This window comes from Strigops habroptila, chromosome 6 (genome assembly GCF_004027225.2).
Source record: "Strigops habroptila isolate Jane chromosome 6, bStrHab1.2.pri, whole genome shotgun sequence".
In the NCBI taxonomy this organism is placed as follows: domain Eukaryota; kingdom Metazoa; phylum Chordata; class Aves; order Psittaciformes; family Psittacidae; genus Strigops; species Strigops habroptila.
This window is the reverse complement of record NC_044282.2, coordinates 29029449-29045055: the sequence shown is the minus strand read 5'-3', so window position 1 is coordinate 29045055 and position 15607 is coordinate 29029449. Positions and strand designations below refer to the sequence as shown.

General features: G+C 42.0%; 1 protein-coding gene across 1 annotated transcript in view; it reads left to right on the top strand.

The window, feature by feature from the left end:
• The first annotated feature begins 1739 nt into the window (after positions 1-1739).
• SH3BGRL2 (SH3 domain binding glutamate rich protein like 2) overlaps positions 1740-15607 on the top strand; it is a 45797-nt gene continuing 31929 nt past the window's right edge. The window contains exon 1 of the mRNA XM_030489962.1: positions 1740-2048. Within this exon, the coding sequence (XP_030345822.1) occupies positions 2004-2048 (45 nt within the window). The 5' untranslated portion in view covers positions 1740-2003. The remainder of the gene's footprint in view (positions 2049-15607) is intronic.

Here is a 15607-nt window from a genome sequence, read left to right as displayed (position 1 = left end):
CCTTCTATTTGTTTCATATAATAACATATATGAATGTATGTTTAATGTTTATGTTTGGCCATAATAGTATGGCCAAATTAGAATATTTTATTAGAAGATTTTTTAATAGGGAGTAAATAGAGAAGTAAGTGGGAAGTAAATATCTCCATCTTTGAAAGAAAACTAAAACACAAGAAAATATGTTGCCAGAAATAATCCTGCAGTGTAAAGGGAATTTACTGAGTAAGGTAATGAGGATTTTCCAGCACTTTCCTGTAATTACTCACCTATCACTGAATTTTAACAAGTTGCTTGGAGTTACCTTATAAACCAACATTAAAAAAATGTTTGCCTCCTTTGCTGGTTGTTCACCAGCAGTTAACCAGTAAACACTTCTTGGTCACTTGTTTGTGGTTCCCACAGCAAGAGTTGCGCTCAGATGAAGACAGGAGCACTGAAGCCACAAAACCTTAACCTTTGTACCTAAGTTTTCTCTGGTGAAGTTTACTTTTTTCAACAAGCACTCTCAGGAAAGCAAAGTAATGCATAGTTATAGATCTTTGCAAGACCGGTGACTGAATTCCCATTACAGGATTGGACTTGATATTGCTGATACTGAGCTTTGCTCCAGAGGACAGTGAAGTCAGTGGAAAGCCTCCCAGTGACCTCCACAAGATATAAATCAAACTCAGAATGAGCACTGAGCACCCTGATAATTTTTTTATGGCTCTTGCTAGGTACCTTGCATGAGGCGTGCAGGGTTTCAAAATAAATGATCAATATCAAAATGTAGAGAAAGCTTTAAGGACATATTTGCCAGTGAGTCAAGGTCTATGCTTAGTTGGGATGGTGGAAGTTCAAGGAGGGTGGTGGCAACGCAAAGGTGTGAAGGAGCCTGACACAATGCACTTTGGGGTGAAACTGTGAGATGGAAGAGTTCAGTTAGAAGGAAAGAGTAACCATCTGGCTGTGTGTAGGGAAGTAAGAGGATGAGGGTTATGACTGTGGTAGCACATATAAGGCTGCCAGCTACGTGGTTCTGAGTCTTTAAATAAAGACAGGCCACGTCCTTATGGCCCCAAAAGCTGATGAGGGATGTAAGGATTCTCTTTGGTCACTTGCAGATGAGCTGACTGGTGAAGGGTTACTTGGGGTTATCTGCTTATCCTGTTGATTAATAACATCTGTTCCACAGCTGTCATTATTGAGAACTGTATATCTGTACCAGGGAGTGAAAGTAGCGCTGTTTGACTCCTTTGAGATGCACGGTGTAGGAGACCCCTCTCGCTCAGTGACCTATCTCCTTTGCGTTGTCCCTTTTGCCTGCCCTGACTAGAATGTGCCTGTGTGGCCTGTCCAGAACGGCGACATGTTCCACCCCTTCTGCGCTGTAAGTGGCGGCCAGAGGGGCCAGACCCAGGTCTGGCGGAGCAGAGATGGTGGCTCCACAGAGGGCAGGAGCACTAGGAACAGCCAGGCAGGCCAAGCTGCCAGGGAGGAGCAGCCCTGACGGCGGAGGGCATGATTAAAGCGTGCTGTTCATCCTGCGCCGGGGCCACCTCGACCTGTGCGCAGCGCACCTGGAGGGCGCACAAGCGCCTCCTCAGCCTCTCAAACGCGACGGTGGCACTGGGCAGCCCCGGGCGGCGAGGGCCCGGCCCGGAGCACGCAGCGTGCCGCCTTGCCGCCGCTGCGCTGGTGGGGCGGGGCAGGGCGGCGCGGTGGGCTGTGCCCCGCCCGGCAGGAACTACAGCGCCCGTCGGCCCCTGCGCCGCCGCCGCCACCACCTTTCCCGCCTCTCGCCGTTATCGTCTGCCTCCTGTCAGCGAGGAGCCGGACCCGGCTCGCCCGAGAGGGGCTGCCGCCGCTGGGGACGGGGTGCTGCGGGCAGCGGCTGCCCTCGGGGGCGGTGGGGCGGAGCGGGGCGGCCTCCTTCTCCTCCCCGTCCCGATCCCTGCGGGGGAGCGGTGTCCCCGCAGCCTCGCTGCCCTGTCCCGTCCGGTGGCGCGGCTCATGAGGTGAAGATGGTGATCCGCGTCTTCATCGCCTCCTCCTCGGCCTCGGTGGCGGTGAGTGGGGGCGAGCGGCGGGAGGAAGGAGAGGAGCCGGTGCGGGGCCGCCGCAGCCGGGGCTGAGCCTCCGGGGCTGGGGCGAAACCGGCCCGTCGCGGTTGCGGTGTTTGCGCTGGTGGTGGCGGTTGCCGGCCGGCGCCCGCCGTCCCCGCGTCTGGCGAGCCTGCCCTCGGCTCCGAGAGCTCGCCCCGCACGCCGGCGCGGACGTGGGATCCAGGCAGCCGGTTGTGGTGAAACGCGGGTCTGAATTTGCCGGGGTTGCGTGTGCAGCGGTGGTGGAAATGACTCGTTTCTCCTGCCCCGAAAGGCTGCCAAAGCTTAACTTGTTCGTAAACTGCCTTTGGCAAACCAAGCCCCCCTGAAACCTCTTTGTGGAGGACAAATACTGGGTGTGTTTAAAGGGTCTTAAAGGTGATGAAACAGCGGTAAACTTGCCCGTTCGGGAGCAGGGTTCAGCTCCTCGGCGCAGGCAGGTGCGGTACCTTGGTGCCTGCCAACTACTGCAGGTTCAAAAATAAACAGAAGGAGAGCCGAGGGACAAACTTCAGGCCACTAGTACCTCTCTGCATTAAGAAATGCTCTGGAAAAGGTACAGCTCGTTCCAAACTCGATTTTGAAAGGCACCCCTGCATCCTCTGCTTAATTGAAGCTCTTATAGCTTTCTTTTGTTGAATTACTTATGCATGTGACCTGTGAACATCCATATTTTTATATAAAGTGACAGATCTGATTTCTCTTAAGGCAATCTAAGTGTAAGCATTCTACTGAATTTGTCCTTTAATGAGAAACATCAGAAGGATTTAGATATAATTGCTATTCTTTATGCTTCAGCAATAAAGGCAGTGACATTTTTGCGTTGCGGAAGGATGTAGCACTATATTTTCCAGTCTGACGGTTTATTGTGTCTTTACTTCCTTCAGCTTTTTGCTGCACAATACTAGTTTTCAGTTCAGTGGCGTGGTGACAGGTATGTGTTCTGATATGTTTTGGCATGAAGTGTTCAAAATGCTTAGTGGCTGCATTACAGCTAATAAAAACTAATTATCCATTTCGGTAGCCAACTGAGTAAACACAGAGCGTCTTCAGAACTCTATAATCCATGTTCATCAAACATCCATAATAGAAACATCTTCTTTCCTGCATGGGCAGTTGTTTCACGCTGTGGTAGCGCAGTATCGCTAGGTTTAGTTTCTGTTTCATGCTCATAGCTTGAACAATAATGCATAGTTTTATATTTTGTTTTTGTTGAAGGGGAGGAAAAAGGCCACGCTATTAGCTCACCTATATCTCCAGTCTGTAAATAGGTTATTGATGGGAGTTTTTTGTTCTGCACTCTCCTTCCCCTCTCTCTGCCTGCAAGATACATATCCCATTAGCAGCAGTACTATAACCTTCTTCACTATCTATTAACCCAACAAACCAAATCTGAGGATGACAAGCAGTTTAATTTGCACATCAGTTCATTTGCTGAGTTTTTTCTGGGTAGGACAACACGAATGTGACATATATTATGGTTAACAGTTTGTGTATGGTGATAGTCAACTTCATCTAGGCAGCAGGATGTCCGAGTACAGCCTAGCCAGAGAAGAATAGATAGTTTAGTGATTGAAGGTACTGTTACACTGGACCAGAGCTGTGACATCTCTTTTGTGTCAGTTTTGATTCATTTGTTGTATTACAGCATTCGTGAACTTTCAGTATGGGCTGGGTGCCTGTTGTTCTCAGCGTCGCATCATTGAGGCTTTTTAATTTGGGGTTTGCAGGGGGTTTGTACGTCAAAGCTGAATAATTGAAAAAAAAAAATGACAAAGAAAAGAGTATTATCAGCTGGCTATGTGGGAATCCTCATCTGGAGAAAAAGGTGGTTACTCTATTGTACATCTCTGAACAGTGAAGTTTTAAACTTACTGTTATCCTCCTTGAACTAAATTCTAGTGAAACGCAATAAAAAGTGTTTGAGTCATGTAATTCTTTGTTGTCTTCTCCAGCCTTCAGCACAACTACATCACCTACTTTTAGGGATCCTGTGCAATTCATGAGACAGGATGATTTCCCTGTCTAGAGAAATGTGTGTCCCTTATAGATCCTACTCCGTCTCCTGTTAAACCAGTGTCAGAATCCACCGTTTAATTTACACCTCTAGGTCAGCTGGAGTCAAATTGTAAGCTAGCTGCTTGTGAGAGTGGATGTGACTGAGATTAGTATCTGACCTGCTGTAATTGACCAAAAAGTTCTATATGTAATATTTGCTGGTAAACTAAAAACAATGGCATAGTGACACGATTCACTTTCCTAACGTCACTAGAAATACATTGTTGTATTACTCTTTATTTTAAAATGGAAAGTCCATCTAGTCTTTAGAGCAAGCTTTTGGTTTGGCAAATATGACTCCTTTTGAAATCTGCAGAATGCCCAGGTCAAATGACAGGCATTTGGCTGAAACATTGCTGAGAAATACACTGGTTGTGTACTCAGCACAGGCTTCAGTTTGCATAAATATAACTTTCCTTGGAAACTTTTAAAATATTTATTGATCCCTATACTTGGTGCAATTTATTTTGTGCTAAGGAAGATAAATATACATCATAGTCTAACATAATTCTAAGAGTTCAGTGCATAAAATATTTTGGGTGTCATTCTGAAGACTAGAAGGGAAATAACTGGAGTGGATGAAAAGGAGCCAAGAACATTGTGAACCTTCCCATCATTTGGTCTTGGACTTCTCCCTGCAGCACCTTCCTCACTTCTGAAGGTTCTTAGACCCCTGAGAGGTTAATGGTACTAACTATTTCTGTTGTTTTTTAAAATAAAAGTTGTGAATATAAATGCCTCATGAGCTTTAAAGAGCTTACAGGTCTCAAAACCTAGTTGTTGCCGGAATGGAAACATTCACCTTCAGTGTTTAGGGAAGTGTACTGTGGGTTTATCCATAGAGATGCTGTAGACAAGTTCTTGAGACCTTCTTGTGGGAAGGGAAGATAGAGGCATTTTGTGTATATGCGCATTTCTGAATATCCTCATGTTGTTTTAAGCATGCATTAGGCAGATCCAATTGAATCACAATGGGAAGCCTCTGCATGGGCAGGCAGGCACGTTTCTACAAGCCTTACTGTCTCCTACTTTTTCTGACCTGAATTTCTACTGGTTGTTAGTAAGCTGCGTCTCGAATTCCAAGCACTACTTTGTAGGACTGGGGAGGCAGGCTTTGCAACTCCTCCCTGATAAGGCCAATCTGTGTTCTTTTGTGCTGAGGAGAAAGGCTACTTTAAAATTACCTTTCACTTTGCTCCCTTAGCAGTGCTTCACTGTTTTCAGGAAATAGTTTATGCCCTCGTTTTTCACCAAATCATTCCAAGGTGACTGTAATTTGATCGGTTTCACATTTTCAGTCTATCGATACAAATTTACACTTGAGCTACCGTACCATGCATTGACTCGGTTAAATGTGTTTTTCAGTGTTGTAAAGCAGCTCTACCTTTGACAGGATGCACGTAGCATAAGGTAAGTAACTCTATGTCTGGAATTCCTACAGTTGTCTAGAAATGTCAAGCCAGAGGAGACTTCAGTCCTCTTGCAGTCAGAGGACTGAAGATCGGGTAAGGGGAATGTCATTGAAGAGCTTTCAAATAATGGAGAAACTTGAAACAACTATCTCGCTTGTACTTTCTCCTCTGTGGTAAGGATTTATTGCCTTGGAGCTTCATCTGTTAAGCGGAACTGATAGTAAAGGGAAGCTAGTTACTGCAGTAATGGAACAGCGGGTAGAATCTACTCTGACTAATGAGAGTACCACCCTGAAAAGAATAGACTCTTTAAATGACCAAAACTTGGACTTTGACTCTTGCTACAGAAGGTAGTTATGTATTTTTCACTAGGAAGCTTGATAAGATAGGTGCAGTTAAATTGTTTCTATGGCAAATATTGGTTTTATGAGACTAAGGCTCTGTTTTTATTTAAGTGTATTACGGAAGTCGAATGAGTTGGAATTTTTGTTTCCTGGAATGACTTTCAATTACAGTGTAAAACATCAGAATGTCAGAATAATTACAGTCGTGTTTGTTTGGTTCAGGTGTTGTTGAATAACGCAATGAAGACAAACACAATGCTTGCATGCTTAAGGCTAAGCTTGTTTCCTAGTGATAATCATGAATTTCAACTCCACCCTTGTTTGTAGAAAGTCGTTGTAGCTCAACAATGCTATGTTTCTCTTAGTGTTTCTCAGGAAGAATGTGCCTCTTGCTGAGAGGTGTGGAATAAATTAACTTAAAGTATGTCACTTCTAGAATATCTGCCATCTAACATGTTCTTTTGCCTCTCTGCACCCTAAAAGCGCAACAGTCAGAACTGAGAGTGATGCAAGTGTCTTTTGTGAAAACTGTATTAGTCATCGTGGTCACGCGGAGGGATTTACAACTTGTTGCATGCGATCTATGGAAATTCAACTACCTATGATATAAAATATTAAGCTTTGTAAATTATAAACATTGTAATTTTTTTTTAATATTAGAGGTTTGTAAGATCAGATCAGAGCAGCAGGTAATTTGCTTTTCGGAAATGAGACAATTTTTATAGTTAGAAGTGATCCTGCAATATGTACGTGGGAAATAATAGTATTTTAAATGCATGACCACAATATTGTCTAATATCTGCCAGCGTAGTGAGGATACGCCTGTTGGACTGGATCCTCAAAGCCTGGTTTATGAATCTCACATGAACATCATACTGTGTCCCTTCACTTGTTGAAGATGGTGGTGCTTTTGGTTGTGCATCTCAGAGTAGTGCTGTAGCAACAGCAGTGGTAGTGGATGGAGATGTTTGGACCCTCACCCAGTACTGGACATGTCATGTATCTGTGTCTTGGACATCAGCAATATGCCTATAGGCAGAGATCTGGGGTTTTTTTTGGATGTAGTCCCTTTGACTGACAGAATCAGTTCCTTTATCCTTACTCACGTTTCTTACTGTCAGGTCAGGTGGCTCATACTCATCTTTGCTGGTTTCTGCCAGTCCTGTTTTGCAGGGTTCAAGTGGCAGAGGCAGCCTGAGAGCCTGACTCACAACTGTGAATTCTGTGAGGCAGGGAGGTCAGCGCTAAAGGCTTTAGCTGTTTTTCACCCTAAGGACCCTCTGAGGATCTAGCTCTCAAGCCTATATTCCAAAGAAATCTTAATTCTAGTTACATCCTTGTGATGGAGAGAACTAAGAGCCTCAGAACAGTGGTTGAGGTAGCTTAAGGAATGTGTTCAGGAGGGAGCTGCATGAGAACCCTAGTCACAAGGATATAGGTGGAATTTAGACCATATTTGCATAGTATTCAGTACCTAACTGTTGCACCATTCTTGTGTGCTCTAGTGCTTTTCAAATATTTACATTTCTTCTTGGCAGGTAGATTGTGTCAGAAATAATGCTACCTTGAAAAACATGCTTTAGACTACATAGTATCATGAACAGAAGGACTGTTACTGACCTTTGATTACAATCATAGCTATAATAGAATTTCAGAGGAGGTATTGTTCTGAATGGGCTTCTGAAGGCTGTCGGAGCATGTGTTTTTGACTCTCCATGTGCTGGTCTGCTTTGTACACGGTTCAGTGTCTCTAATAACTGTATAGTGACATTTTCATTAAAGATTTAGCCCCTCTGTTTTTCCATAGATTACAGCAGTGTCAATGTAAAAGGCCTTGAATAGACATACTTCACTGATGGTGACCTGTTCTCCTTAATCTTCCATCCATACCATCAAAGCCTAGAAATCCTTTTTCCTAACCCTGGTCATAGTGTTGGGGATCATTGGAGATCACATATAACTGAATTTGATTACATCAGTGGGAAAAAAAAAAAGAATATCTATGTCTAACTTGCATGCAATTTATTAGTACAAATTGCTTTTGGATTCCTTTTATTTTCCACATTGGGTTGTGAAGGAAAATTAATTTGGGGACATAACTCACCTGTCTGTTTTCTAACGGGTACAACCCAGAAGGAAAGGCAGGGAATAAAGCATATGCCATTCTTTGGTTGTCCCCATTTTGTCGTCTGGCACTCGTACACCAACATATAAACTACATAAACATATAAACTGCCACATTTACAGTTGTCATTGCCACATTATTCTCTGCCAACATTGCTCCTGCAGAGAGACTCCAGCAGAGGGGCAAGGCAGGCAGCTCTCGTGCTGTAACACATTGGCTTACTGCAACTGCTTGCTTCAGTGCTGCTGAACTGGAGATCTTGGTACCAGCAACTTTAACCTGGAAAATTCAAACTGAAAGCAGCGTGTTTTCCATATGCAGCCTACGGCAGGCTTGGCATCTGGTTTCTTATCACTACAAAAGTTGCTCAGCCAAATGACAATGAGCTCAGTTCCATTATGTCTGGGCATCACAGGGCTGCTTTCCCAAAATTTGTTCAGCAATATTTCTGTAAACTGAGGTCAGATATTCACTTCCTCTCTAGCTTTTATTTTTTTTTTTTTTTCCCCCCAAGATATCTTATTTGGGCAAAAAAGAGGTATTGAAGATGTTGAATTGAAATCACTGCTGGACTAGTGTGAATCCTGTGGTCTGCAGTAATTTACTGGGATGTAATATCTAGTGTAGTAAAGCTTGCTGAAATTGGTGAAAACATCTTCATTGGCCGACCGGGCTTTCATCCAAGCCACGCAGCTTCCACGCTTACCATTCAACCTAAATGTTGTCTCCTGTGTGAATGAGTTCAGGACTTTTATAACATGTATTATTCGAAATGTGTTTATTCATGCATGTAAACAGTACAATGCTGCTGCTGGCACCAACTTGGAACCACTTGAGTACTGTCTGCAAACATAACATGTCCTCATTAGCAGTAAGGAGAAATGAATCTCAGGATATAAGCTTCTATCTAAAATGAAACAACTAGGATGTTGGTAGAAGGGTTGTATTGGTTGCCTAAGCCTCTGTTCTTGGGCAAACCTTAGCAAGGAAGTACCAGTTGCATGACTTCCAGACCACATTCTGGGCAAGAGAGCTGAATCTCCACTATTCTGGTGGACAGCTAGGCTAGAAACAAATAACCAGCTCGTGCAAAGTTGTGTCTCTCTTCTGATCCTGAATACTTCCCCATGTTTTAAATTTAAGGACCTATAGATAAAATTCAAAAAACAGTGAAAACATACCAGTAAATGTGAAATGGTACTAGTCAAAGTTACCTGATAGTCAAAGCCCAGTAAAACTTGCCGAAGTATGGAACAGTTTTTATTCAGAGTAAATTACCTTTCTTAGTACTTGTAAGAGCTTAAAAAAATTCCTATATTTTAACTGATATATTGAGTATTCTGGTTCTAATAGTCTTGTTGAAGGTGAAGTATGCTGCGGAATAAGTCCATTTCACTTGCTATGCGAATGCTTTGTATTTTAATTAATTAAAATAAAAAATTAAGTCTATAATGCAACATGTTTCAATTGACGTCTGTTAGATTTGCTGTGGTACTCTTCTGTATAATCCATCTTCCAATTTAATTATTTCAAACTGTTTATACTTCTATTTATCCAAAGAGGGAAATGTAGAAGAAATTAGTATTTGTGGAGAAATAGTCAGCATTTAAGGGAGCTCTTTATTATATAAAATCAGGGTTGCTTTTGTCTTTAGCAATCTGAGTGCAACTCGGAGGTAAAGAATTGTCACTAAGCTGGTAGCCCAGAGTGTATCATTTTACTAGTAAGTACACTAAGGGCAACAGTTTCCTCACCTGCAGCCTCAGGTGCTGGCCTCCTGAGGTAGTCTATCCAGAAGAACATGCTGCAATCTTTGTTTTGCTTGCAGTGTGAAAGCTTGATAAGAGTAATGAAATGCTGTGGTCCTTGGAATCTATTCTTAGTGGAAATCTACCTTATCCAAAACCATGATCATGTTCCAGTATGTCAGTGGTTTTACCAGCTTAATGTTGATAAGTTTTACAGAAGATAGTTAATATTTTGCAGGTCCTCGCCTCCTTCTTGGCGAGGTAAATGGAAATGTGGAGGTGGTGGTAGTGTTTCTTACCTGTGACTGTCAATGGAAACAGTCTGCAGTTAGCTCCAAAAGCTTGGAAGAGCTTCTCTGTTCCTCAGTAGCCATGAGGTTGTTTCCATAATCTTTTCTCCTGGGGCTGGTGTATTGCTTAGTCAGCACCCGTTGGATGGGCAGATGGAGTCAGTTCAGAAACCTGAGTCACTGTTGACTCTCATTTCTGAAAACAAACGTCAGATTCATTTTAGTGGGACTCATGTAGGCGAGCAAAGTGTGACCTGATCTTTCAGGGAATGCCTCAAGTTGTCGGTGAACTTCGGATGCTTTGACTGGGAGGAAGGGGTGACAGATACAAATATTGTGCAGGCAACTCATTTAACATAGTTTGTCTCATAGCAAGAGAGCATGGATACAAAACCTGCTTTCTTGTCTGTCTTGGGCTTTAGGCCTCCATCCGTGAAGTATTTTAGGGTAAAATCTTTTGATTCTTCTGTTCAAGGCTGTGTCAGTCCTTCCGTTCAGGTGTGCTCTAAGTTATTTATCACAGCTCTGAAGGGGCTGAGCCTAAAGCATGTGGCTATCCCTCTTTTGGGGTGATAAGAGCTACAGTCATGAGGGACCTTCTTAAGACAAGTTATTTCTATCTCAGTGGGAGAAGAGAAAAACAACTGGATTTTACAACAGTAAACAGCTTATTTACTCAAAATTTAATATTGTACTTAAGTATAAAGTAATTGAATTTGGCACAAAGGGAGTAACTGTCTTGCTAGCTGATTTATGAAGAGAAGCTCTTAGGAGATGCAAGATGTTCAGTGACTCACATTAATCATCAATAACAGCATGCCCTTCTGTTGTTGCCTGTCTCATTTGAGTAGGACAGAACTTGTATTGACAGTTAAGAGTTTCAGGATTTGTTGTTGGTTTTGCTCTTTTACCTCTGGATAACTAATCCCTACCATTCCTGGTAAGACAGTGTGGAAAACTGCAAGATGTTTTTCATTTTACTGCAAGGAATAAACTTGCATAAGTCAATGCCTGGGAGCGACCTTTGCATATATATCACCCTACCTTTTGTTTGAATATACATATGTAGATGTCTATTTTTGCATACACATATATTGATATATATATTTATGTGTGTATATAGTGTGTGTATATGTTTCTTAACCTCAGAATCACCAGTAGAGGCTAATTATCACCTGGTGAAAATAAACCACTGATTTTTGCATCCCTAGAAGAGAAATGAAGATCATGTCCTTTTCACCAATCTGCTCTGTAACACAGGTTCTCTGAATTCACTGGATAGATCCCAGCTGAAGCAAGAGAACATGAGTCAGAAGAAAAAAAATCATCTGAATTTAATGGTGGAAATTCCATCACAACTTTCACAAAGTTGTTTTGTTTCCTGACATTTTCATATGCAGCAGAGGATAATATTGGGTATTATCTGTGCTATTAAAACCTTTATGAATAATTATTTGGAATAATTTAATAGTAACATTACAATTCAATTACCAACTGGTTTCTTAATCATGGAATTGGGGTCTGTGTTTTCCCGAGAAAGGCAAGAAAATTTTTTGTTGTCTTCATTTGAAAGAAAGCTTCCTTTGATCTGAGGAACAATAAAGCATCAGCAACTGAAACCTGTTATTACATTGCTGCAGGGTTCGTGAAATTATCCCTCTTTAATCTAAAGAAACACAATTCAAGTATGCATTAAACCTTTGATCTGGATCTGCACCTCCTAAGATATCTCCTGGAGTATCTCTAATTGAGTTATCTGATATGTTTATGTAGAAGCAGAGACAGGAGAGGCATTTGAAGGATTTAGATAGCATCACATTCTTCAGTAAGAACCTGCTAGGAAGCTAAAATTAGAAAGGAGATTCAAAACTAGTCTTTGATCAGAGAAGAGAGCTGCCATGTAGGCCTGGATGTGCAAGCAGTCCCCTCCTACTTGGTGAAACTGGCTTGCCTGCAGCAAGGTCTATTTTCTGGTAAAGATTCCCAGCATCATGCCCCAGGCGAGTCTGAAAATCTATGGGATTATTCAGCATGATATTCAGCAATACCTTTGGCTGTGTGGAAGTGACTCCTGTTGACCTTACAGGAGATGTGTCTGCAGGTTATGGGATAATAATGAGATAGCTGCTGTGTTTGGGGATGCAGCCAGTCACTAAGAAATTGAGCTGCAGAAATACCAAAGAAAGGGTAATTTGCACATACGGAGCTGCAAGAACACACAAGCTACATGGATATAGTTGCATTTGTTGAAAGATAAATAACATTGACATTTGTTAATAAAGTTAGAAGCTTCATCCTGCTCTCAGTTGAGTCAGAGGTAATTTTGTTACTGATCTGAATAACAGCAGTGGCAGTCAGCCCTGGTTTAGAGAATTCTATCAACAAAATCCATCATCCCACCTTTATAAAACCATACTGATAGAACTTTGCAGTAGTAGTCCAATTCTATCTGAAATAAAGACATTTGTCTAGAGCCACAAATGCATTTTTCTGTTGCTGTTTCATATACTGCTGGGAAAACCTGTAAATATCTGTAAAACTTAACACAACAAATTCTGAATGACTTGCACTGTTGTTAGTGCTGTTATTTTAAAGTGCGTTATCAGGGGTGTGTATATCCATGGTTGGCAGAATGACACAGCTGTGCTGTGTGGATAGTAGCTGTCAGGGGAAAATAGTGAAAGTATTGGCAGCTTTAGTTCACGAATTTGTTTTTCAAATTCTATTGGAATCATAATATCTCCAATACTTCAGGATCATAAAAGAAATAAATGCAAGCATAGTCCTTTTTAGGGAAAGGCTAGGTGTTTTTTCCCTGTGTCCAAGGGGTCTTATAATTCTCTCAAATGTATGGAGAGCTATTACTAGCTCTATGGGAGAAATATGGATATGCCTCCATGTGTATATGGGATCAGAGTTCTCCATGAACCGCAGTTTGCCACTGCTGGGCTAGGCTGTACTGCAGCCTTGAAGCTTTCCTTAATGTCTCTTAAAAACATCATCATGCTGCCAGGAGGCTGCTGCAGATGACTTCTTACAGCTCCACATTCTTCATTCTTTGTAGCATTCTTCTCCACATTGGACAAGATAAGGCTCCAGGGAGACCTTAGAGAATCCTTCTGGTACCTAAAGGGGACCTACAAGAAAACTAGAGAAGGACTTTTTACAAGGACATGTAGGGATAGGTCAAGGGGAATGGCTTTAAACAGGAAGAGCATAGATTTAGATTAGATAGAAGGAATAAATTTTATACAATGAGGCTGGTGAAACACTGGCACAGGTTGCCCAGAGCGGCGGTAGATGCCCCATCCCTGGAAACATTCAAGGGCAGGTGGGATGGGGGTCTGAGCAACCTGATCTAGTTGAAGATGTACCTGCTTATTGCAGGGGGGGTTGGACTAGATGACATCTTAAGGTCCTTTCCAACCCAAACTATTCCATGATTCCATGGTTCATCAACTAGCTCTTGTTTTAGAAATAGCTGGATCCACAGTCGGGTGTAACTGGGTGTTGAGCTAGGAGTCCAGAGTGGCAAAATACAGAGGGTGCAGCCTCATGGGTAGAGTAGGAGATGGGCAGAGACTCTTACATCTAGTGCTAACAGAACTGAGACCCACCCAGACAAAACAAGGCTAATTACTTATTCCGTCTCATGGGCTGCTAGGTGTTTTTATCCATTCTAATAGATGAATATTCCTATGCCACTGGGCTTTGATGCTCAAAGCTAATGAGAAGGAAGAAACATGACCTATTTTTTTACTACCAAGAGATTTGCTTTTATATCTCATTCGCAGTTAGGTACAGAAAATACTTACTTTATTCATTGTGACAGAGCAGTGTGACTGATAGATACATAGAACCAGTTCACGACACTTTCAGTGCTCTGCTGACTCACCATGTCACAAAAAAAAAGACAATTGTGTGTTTTCATCTTAGAAGTTATGGTGATAAACATGTTATATAATAGGCAATATGTGTGAATTTCTTGTTAGGGGGATTTTTTGCTTTTAAACTTTTTTCTTTGCAGAACTTAGAATAGAACACAATATTTCAGTTGGAAGGAACTTAAAATGATCATCTAGTCCAACTGCCTGACCACTTCAGGGCTCACCAAAGGTGAAAGCGTGGTATTAAGGGCATTGTGCAGATGCCTCTTCAACACTGACAGGCTTGGGGCATCAACTGCCTCTCTAGGAAGCCTGTTCCAGTGTTTGACCACCCTCTTAGTAAAGAAATGCTTCCTCATGTCAAGTCTGAACAGCTATCGTGTTCTATGACTGGATACCAGATAGAAGAGCTCACCACCGCACTTGCCCTCCTCAGAAAGCTGTAGAGAGCAAGGAGGTCACCCGTCAGCCTCCTTTTCTCTAAACTAGACAAACCCAGAGCTCTCAGCCGCTCCTCATAGGACATTCCTTAGAGCCCTCCCACCAGCTCTGTTGCCCTCCTCTGGATGCATTCAAGGACCTTCACATCCTTAAATTGTGGGGCCCAGAACACAAGGCAAGGCTGCACCAATGCTGAACACAGGGGGATAATCCCCTCTTTGACTGTCTGGTTGTGCTGTGTTTAATGCACCCCAGGATGCAGTTTGCCTTCTGGGCTGCCAGGGCACATGGCTGACTCATAGGAGTATTATAGCATTTGCTTACTTTCCAAAACCTTGTTATAAAATTGCTCTTTTCAGTGCTATTTCGGTGAACTTTAAAAAATTACCAAATATTTAAAGTGTTTGAAGAAAGAAACAAACCATAGTTATCCTATTTTTCTTCCCTTCACAAAATCATAATTCTACCAACCAAGCTTGCTTCACATTAACAAAGTGGTATTTCTAAATTCCTGCAGATTTTCAGCTACAGCAGTATTGGACTTCAATATGCAAGACACCAAAATATTCGCCCCTCCTAACTCTGCAGGAGGAACTGTGAGATTCAAAGATCAACTTTCTGTTCATCTCTGCAGGGCTGAGTACTGAGTTTCCAATGGTTCAGAACTTGACAGTTCTCAGCTACCTTGCTGAACTGGGACTTTACTGGGAAACAAAAGATATTCTTCAGAATCAAATAACTTAGAGAAATCAAAAGAAATAAACATATGAATAAACATACTATGGCACAGAGATCAGAGAACAACTTGCATTTAATTAGGAGGTACTAAAAAGTGGCTGAATTAATAAGGGTTGCAGTTGTCATACTCATATTTATGTATAGTATACATTTTGAAAAGGAAGATAGATGTTGCTTGTTGAAAGAGTTTCTTTCATGATGCAAAATACTTGCTATAAATATGCCACTTTAACAAAAGGGAATAGTATGAGCAGGAGTTAAATGTAGAATGCTAAATAGCAGATTTAAATTATTCTCTGGCATCTTTGTTGGAAAAATGCATGAAAATAACACTTTCTTTTTAACCACTTGAATTACTGAAACATATGGTAAATTACAAACAAAAACATCTATCTGTTGAAAAAGTTAGCTGCCAGCTAGGCTTTGAATTGTAAGTCTTTTGAAATGAATTATTCTAGTCCTGCGGGATGGTTCCATCAG